Genomic DNA, 8227 nt, shown 5'->3' with positions numbered 1-8227 from the left:
TACTACTGATGTACTCCAGTCTCTGAAGGGCTAGGCTTTGTCAGGAGGCAGTTCCCTGAAATGCTTTTGTTTAGAAAGTGTCTGGTTCATTGGTTCCTGAGCAGGAAGGGAGACGGCGCCTTCTCCTCAATCGCATCTGCTTCAGGACAGAGCCAGGGCAGCCCCCGCACCATTCGCTGGAGAGACACAGAGCGAAGCAAGCGGGATGTAGAGAGATATAAGTAGAGCTTTTATTTTTTTTAAACCAACCCAATATTTCCACTGGCAACTGTCAACATAGCTTATGACACAAGCACTGTTTCTTTTTTAGTTATTTTTTCTTAAAAAATGTGTTTAAAATTAAACAGGTTTTTTTTTTTTTTTTAATTTTTTCCCCCTTAGAAAATGTATTCATGTCAACGCAGAAAGCCTAAAGATCTGTGGGCAGTTTTGTGGTGATGTCTTATGTGTGTTTATTTGTGTGTGTGTGTTTTAAAGCCAGATCCTTTCAAAGTCCACTGGGAAAAGGTCCGCAAGGCATGTCAGTCTGTTTTTCTCTAAACCTACACTTCTTGGGATTACAGTGACTAAGAGTCTTCTTAGCGGGGCAAGAAATACCCCCACAGGCTGGAAAAAGAGCTTTGTGAGGTTTAAAAACAAGCAGGAACACGGGAGAAATGAGGAATTCCAGTTCCTATCTGGTGAAAATTCTTACAAATCCTGCCCAAGGACCAAGAGAGGTGGAGAGATCAATCCCCTTTTTCTCTTGTAAACCTCTAAATTCTTGCACTACTTCAAGAAAATATAGTCAGCCCTCTTAGTATGGTGCATAAGGACGTGAGGGGGTGGGAAGCTGACATTTCTCAGAAACACTGACATTTCCAATACTGTATAATCTTTTCCCTTAAAGATCTTACTGGTTGGAAACCTCTTTTCTCCTGCCTCACATGCAAGGCCAGAGATATTTGAGAAGGCATGTATATCCCTTTCGTTCGCCCAGCTGCCCTTTGCCCTCATGGACTATTCCAACTTCTGTGCTGTAAGCACGCATTTCATGGGTCTTTCTGCAGAAGGATGCACGTAAAACACTGACACAAGTCCTACAGAATGGAAAGATGTGGACAAGGAGGACAATTGCTTGTTTTTGATTTGATTTCAGTGGAAGCAAATGAAGCTCTTCCTGCTCCCCAAGCTGAGCTTATTTCACCCAAATGTCATCTGTCCTCCAAAAGACTCAGAGGGGAAAAAACAGAGACAGGGGACAGGACCTGATGAGCCAAGCCATGAGTGTGACCTCTTGAGAGTGAGAACGTGTGTCTGAAAACCCGTGCCTCTGTCTGCCGGCTCAGACTTGGAGCTCCTCCCTGGCACCTTTGTCACTAACTTCAGAAAGAAAAGACAAGACCAAATGATAAGTAAAATCTTGTGGAAAAACAAAAGCATCCACGCAAATGATTACAATGAGGAGAACCCCAAGCCAGCCACGTGGAAAGGATTCATTTTCACATCTTTCCAAGCTGGACCAGAGAATCATGATGTATCACATCGGACAGATGGGAGAAATCCTGCCCCCACAGAAACTGGAGGCAAAGGAATAACCGGAAGGCAAAATAGAAGGAGGAGGGGTCTGACCTTTGCTGTGGGTTTGGGACATGTGCGGGAGGATGGGGCAGAGGTGGACTTGTTGCTGTTGTCTTTTTGTATTTAATGGAATACTTTGGAAGGTGGATGTCTCCTCCATTCTGACTGTTTGATTAGGACTTTTCCAGTGCACAGCCAGAGTCAGGTGAAGTTCCTGGGGCTGGGGCCCTGATGCCGCCTCTCCAGGGCTGTCACCCGGGAAAGGTCCGTGGTGGGGAAGCACCCCTTTCCCAGGAGAAGTCTGAGGCCCGTCCTGCTGGAGGCCTTGTTCTGTGGCTCAGAACCCCTTGATGTAGCAATAGGCCTCCAGCGTGGCAAAGAGTATGTAGAGGAGCCACAGGCTCACGAAGAGCCACGCCGTGGCAAGCTTGCAGCCCCGGGGGCCACCAAGCTCCCCGCGCAGGTGCGGCCGCCGTCGGTACAAGAGCACGCTGATGCAGACAAACGCAAAGATGGTGAAAAGGGTGACTGAGAAGGCCAGCGTGCCTGCTGACACGTGGAACTCCTGTCCCTGCAGGGCCCAGTAGATGGCGGCCACGGACCAGGCCAGGCCGATACCCAGGAAGACATTGACGGCGTTGCTGCCTGTAACGTTGCCAATGGAGGCGTCTGCGTACACATCCTGGAGGGCGGCAGCTTTGCTGGCAAACGTATCTGGAAAAGGACAGAGACAAATGGGAGCTGGCAGGAGGCCAAGGTGTGGAGGGTTTAAAAAGACAGCTTAGCACAAGAGCCGAGAGGCCACTACCAACTCTGGCACAGATGAGCTGTGCTGCCCCGGGCGGGTCACACCACTGCTCCGGGCTTCTTGCTTCTCATCCTCAGGAACCTGAAAGAGCCCGTTCTGGCCCCGATACTTAACGAGTGGGTTTCTTGGTTTCCTGTGACTGCTTTCTCTGTAAGGGAGTTTGCCATTTCAGATTCTCTCCCCGGGACACTCTGAAATCTCTGAAAGCTGCTTGGAGTAGAGACCTGCTTGTGACTGTTGGATGGCGCATGGACTCATGTAGCACTGACAGTGACTGAGCAATACGTACGGACTCAGGATTAGGCACTGATGTCTGGGGACAGGGGACATGCTGGAGAACCACCATGGGGACACATAGGTGAGCTGTGAACCCAAAGAAGAGAGGGCTCTGTCGCTGCAGTTAGTAGAGGGATCACAGGGCTTTGAAGGGTATTTAACTTGAGATCCTGGCACAGACTATAGGAACAAGGAAGACCGCCAGGAATACTTACTTCAGCCTTCTTATTTTACAGAGAAGGAAAATAAGGACCAAGGAATCCACCCAAGGTCGCAAAGGAAGTCAGCAAGAGACTTTAGCCTAAAACCATCTTATAAATATTTTTCCATAGCATTGACCTACATCCAGAGAGCTCCAGTCAAAGCTATGAACACAGAGGCGGGGACCACAGCTTACCCTTCCTGAATCCCCAAATGCTGTCAGTTGTTTTCTGGAGCAATTTTGCCAGGACTTGGACATGTTCCATGCCACCTCCTTGCCCAGTTGGTACTGACTTACCTCATCACTGCCAATTTTCTCAGCTCTCCTAAGAAAACCATCCTTCCTTGCCCATGACCTTGCATTTCTGCTTCTTATCCTCTGTTATTTCTTCCCACATTTATTCCCCTGCATATCTTCTCCTTCCCTCTGATGGTTTGGAGAACAGTGATCAGAGGGCATCATACCCACAAAACCTTCCCTACATCATACATTTAATTTCTTATCACCTGATTCCAGGACAGCCAAACTTGCTGCATTACTAACGTACTTACAATCCCACCTGTGCGGGGGTTTTGGGAATTTGTTTCCTTAGAGTGGGACTTAGCTGCAGTTACTCCCCAGAGCATATGTGCTCTTGTTACAAGAAGGGTTTCCTTTGGTCTGGGCAGCGTACTCCTCGCTCAGCTCCCACGAGAAGATGCCTTTTGCTTTTCCCTAGGGCAGATGGAGCTGCTACGAGTTCAGGTCTTAGATGCACTTGAGACCACAGTGAATTAAGCAAGGAACCTGGCAAAGAACCTCTCTGTACCTACTGACTCCAACTTGTCATTCGGGCCCAGCTGCCGTATGACTTCTCTCAGAAGCCATCCTTGATGCCAGCCTTGCCTGCATCTTCCTGTTTTAAAGTTTTACTTCACAGAATTCATCAAGATGACTTTAACTGAAGTATTCAAAGTGGACTCTCCTCCACTAGATTATAAACTTGCAATGGAGAAGGACACATGTCTGTCTTGCTCCTTATAATTCTAGCAATGAGCACAATACTGTATGAGACGCAAGTGGAGCTCGGTAAATTTGTCTTATAAATGAATTAATGCCTCCGCCTTTTGTCTCTGGGTGCTTAGGAGACAATAAAAGCATCATAGGCAAGGACAGATCTCACTACGCTTCCTTTGCCCATCCTGCTAGGAGACACACTGTTCTCACAGGTGTTCATACGTGTAGAGGAGGCCAAGAACTTTGGTAGTATTTCTGCAGTGACATCTTCAAGTGGGCTAATCTCTGTCCTCTCAGAGACTGCCAGTGGTGAGTGGAAGAACAATATTCACACATCTTGTCCCATTAATTAATATCATGTCTAGATTGAGAAATCGGGTCACTGACTGGACGGGTAGGTTAACCTCTGTGGACCTCAGTTTCTCATCTGTCATGTGGGGATAACGGCTTCCCTACTTAATATTTGGGTGAGCATCATAGGGATGGAACACGTAAATTGTTTAGCATACACGGTGTCTGTCACATAAAAAACACCCAGGAAATGTTGGATATCATTATTAATATTATCAGTAACGCCTTTGACTTTTGTTTACGGTAAGAGCAGATGTTCTCCTAAGCCCCAATCTGAGACGAAAAAGGTAAGGCAGAGTGAAGAGATCATTTGAACTGGGAAGGACCCTCTTTATGAGATAGAGCAGCTCTCCCTCTCACCTGGCACAGAGGTGCCAAATGCTACGAAAACAACAGCTGTGACTGAATCCTTGAGACCAATGGTGCAGCCAAAGTGGGAGGCGAGGTCCCCGATGATGGCGGTGAGCATGCCAATGATGAGGATGGAGACGACGAAGCAGGCCCAGCCGTGGCAGTACTCTGTGGGGGGCACACAGGCAAACAGCACCTTCCAGAAGACCGTCAGGAAGTGCATGACGTAGTCAAAGCAGGAGGGCAGCCTCTCCTCCCCCGATTCATCTTCATCCTCATCCCCTGCTGGAGACAAGATAAACAGGCCAAGGAAGGGCAGCAATGTCAGTTCCTCCTCATGCACAAGAAAGTCATGTCCAGCCCAGTTCATGGGCATCGGGGGCCCGCAGCTCACTCTGGGCAGCTGGCAAGGCACAGGGCATGGGTACTAAAAAGGAGCTGGGAAATGGGAAACAATTTGGTTGTTGGCCAATTTGAGTGCAGAGCGCCAAGGGAGAATGGGAAAGAGAGGGCAGGAAAACAAGGAAGAGGGACAGAGATGAAGAGATGCAGCAGGAGAACATAAGAAGGACATATAGTGGAGGAGAACGAAAGGAGGCTGGAACGGGCTGTGTATCACTGCCCAGGCAACACAGCAAAACAAAACCCCACAATTTCGGTGTGCTTGTTCTTCATTGGATGCCAACAGGGCTCCTCTTGAATTTTATGACCTGGTTGCTGCAATTATTACCCTGCTTTGGGTCATTATCCATCCCCAGAGGGACGGCTAGCATTCTGGACCATGCAGGAGTCAGTCCGTCCTCCAAATCTCCCATGAGAGAGACACAGTGGGACTGGGACCCAACTGTCGGGCAGAGATGCCCATGCAGTGGCCCAGAAGGACAGGTTGTGCAGAGGCTCCCCAGCACACTGTCAGGGGCACCCTCTGTGATGTTTTGACGGAACAGGTAGAAGCTAGGTTTCAAAAGAGCAGAAGTCAGGAATCTGGGTTCTAATTCCAGCTTTGACATTAAGAAAATTTGTAACTGGGGTACATTTTTCTGTTGTTTCTCAGTGTTAGCTCCCTTATTTCTAAAAGGAGTTTGGTAGGTTATGTGGCCTACATTTCACTTATTGTCCTTTGAGAGACACAGTTTCAGGTCATCAGAGGGGTCACTAGAAGGACCGATGTGAAAGTAGGGCAGCAGCAGCAGCAGCAACAAACCTCTTCCTGGCTGTACTTTGCTCTGGCTCTGGGGCCTTGGGGATGTGACCCTGTGGGTTGCTATGACAACAAACCCTCATGAAAAAAAAAAACAAGGCCAGTAGTGCTCAGCAGTAGTAGGAGGCCTCAGTGTTGCTGAGAGGTAATATCGGGATGGCCATCCAATCCCATTCCAACACATCTGTAGGTCTCTGGGACCCTGGCTGTGCTGTGGGTCACTGTGGAGGGACCTGCCAGAAAAGGCTGTAGTAGGGATTTGGAATTACCCAGGGTGGAGATTTGTCAGCGAGTCAATGCAAAGCATTTTGCAAATTCCTGACCCCCACAACTCTAAATCAGAATTACCTCCCGCCTAACTTTAAAGCAGAGAAAGAGAGAGACCATGTTAATGAGAGGCAGGAATGATGGAGACCAGAATTCACTGCACACATACTTTATAACTGACTGTACCTTTCAAACTTTGCAGAGAAAGGTAGCTATAGCTCCCATTTTGGATGAGAAGGTCAAGGTAGGGGCGGGGAGAAAAGATGATTACTCTAGTACACACAGCAGAACTAGGATTTGAAGCTAGACATATCCACAATTTTTTGTTGACCCACAACTCTCCTCCAATGTGACCTAGTGAAATACCTAGACGTCTAGCCCCAGAGCCAGGAAGACTGGACACAGAGCCCTTTCAGGACTGGTGAGTCACTGCTAGGTCCCTGCTCCTCCTTCGCCGGGCCTGGCTGCTCTTCCTAGCAAAGCCATCTTGAGACCCTTCTTACCTGCACTGACAGTGATCGCCTCCATGAACTGGTCCCTCCAGGAATGGGTCCCTACAACCATGGCCAGGTTTGTCTTCTTGATCAGTTTGTCCACTGTTGTCTGGCAGAGAGAGAAAAACTTGGAATCATGAGGTTACAATGTTCAGAACCAATGAAGAGCCTGGTGCTTCAAAGGAATGAAAGACGCCCTGCGTCCCAGGAGTTCTGCAAGTTATGCTACCCTCTGGGACAATCTCCTGTCTTTGGTTGTGGCCCATGGCACTGGAATATTAAGGGTAATAGAGGATAAGGATATGATGCAGTAATCCTTGCTCTGCAGTAATGAATCTTAGTATCTTTGTCTTTAGAATGCAGTTAAAAATTGTGAGGATACACGTAGGGTACCCTATCTCCTCACAATATTCCTAGCATACAAATGGCCAGCACTATTTATAACATGTCACACAGGAGAAACCGAGACCTGGGGTGGGCGGGTGATTTCTTCAGTTTTAACTTCACATATCCAGTAGTGAAACTGAACAAAACCTCAGTTCTGCCCCCATTACCTTAATGAACCTATTATTCCATTAGATCTCACTAGTGGCCTGACCTTGAACTCATAGGATTCTTCAATGATGACCTCTAGTTTGGGGTGTTCACCCAATACCGGCTTTCCCATTTCTGCTATCCTCTTGGCCTCCTCCTCCTCCACAGTCAGCTTCCTGTCTGTCACCTCTGCAACAAAAGAAAGTCAGACTAGATTTCATACCATTTCCATTCCCCAGAAAACTAAAGCTCTGATTATAAGACTTGGGCAGTGTGTACAAGGCAAATATCTTGGGAATGAAGACCCTGTGTATTTTTTGGTGCCACTTATATGGTGTGCTGAGCACTTTAAGAATGTTAGAACAGGATAGGGTTCCTTGTAGGCCTGGAACAAGCATTCTTTATGTTGTTCACCTGCACAGGAAATCCAACCCAAAGACCTTCCGGCACCCTGCAGCACCAAGTGAAGTTCTCAAGTTGTTCAGTGAGATATTGGGGAGCTGCAAAGAAGAGCCAACTCTCTTGACCTTTAACTATTTTGAACGGTTGGATCTGATTGGTTGTCCATCCACTGTATATATCGGTTCTTGGAGGCACATTTATCGAGAGGAAATGTCTACTGGTGCGCATAACATGTATTTCCAACACTGTTGGTGTTATCGCCTCTATAAGGGAGGAAAGGGAAAATTTCCAGGATATCTATACTTCACACAAGTGAATATTATCCTCATAATGAGAAACTTGGAGGGTTTCCCAAAAAACTTCATGCTGTTCCAGGAAGAGATCCCAGCATTTCTGTACAAATCAGGTACATTTCTTCTGGAACACAAATACTTGTTCAAAAACCAAAATCAAAGAAAGGTCTTCTTTTACTTTCTTTTGAGGCATTCTCTGCATCCCCCAGGATCTTGACTCATTTGCCAATGGTCCCTTCTCGGGTTGAACAGATAGACACTTTTGCTGCTTCAGCTGGTGAATCCATTTTAAGACCACTTCACCATGAGATGTGTTTTCTGGATTAGAGTGAAATAGAGATTGAATCTTTTTATTCCCCTTTGATTAGAAAATCGCTCTTGGCAGGCTGTTTCTTTCAGAGCTCATTTAAACATCTTCTCATCCAAGTCCACATTCTTACATGCAATTAATTCTTTTATTCGGTCCCTTAATTGCTTTCATCCCACACGGTA

At 47.2% G+C, this 8227-nt stretch overlaps 1 protein-coding gene across 5 annotated transcripts in view; it reads right to left on the bottom strand.

Moving 5' to 3' along the window:
- Positions 1 to 208: 208 nt before the first annotated feature.
- The window catches only part of Slc8a3 (solute carrier family 8 (sodium/calcium exchanger), member 3), a 139282-nt gene continuing 131263 nt past the window's right edge, over positions 209 to 8227 (bottom strand). For 3 of the 5 annotated variants that reach the window (XM_005399022.2, XM_005399024.2, XM_005399027.2), the window contains 4 exons: positions 7105 to 7229; positions 6516 to 6615; positions 4554 to 4829; positions 209 to 2274 (listed from right to left, as the gene is read on the bottom strand). In XM_005399022.2, coding sequence (XP_005399079.1) covers positions 1898 to 2274; positions 4554 to 4829; positions 6516 to 6615; positions 7105 to 7229 — 878 coding nt within the window. In that variant the 3' untranslated portion in view covers positions 209 to 1897. The remainder of the gene's footprint in view (positions 2275 to 4553; positions 4830 to 6515; positions 6616 to 7104; positions 7230 to 8227) is intronic. The other 2 variants (XM_005399025.2, XM_013522004.1) reach the window with 1 other exon arrangement.

The sequence above is a fragment of the Chinchilla lanigera genome, unplaced genomic scaffold (genome assembly GCF_000276665.1).
Source record: "Chinchilla lanigera isolate Chin_1 unplaced genomic scaffold, ChiLan1.0 scaffold00065, whole genome shotgun sequence".
NCBI lineage: Eukaryota > Metazoa > Chordata > Mammalia > Rodentia > Chinchillidae > Chinchilla > Chinchilla lanigera.
Note: the sequence above shows the minus strand (reverse complement) of the source record. Positions and strands in the feature narration are given on the sequence as shown.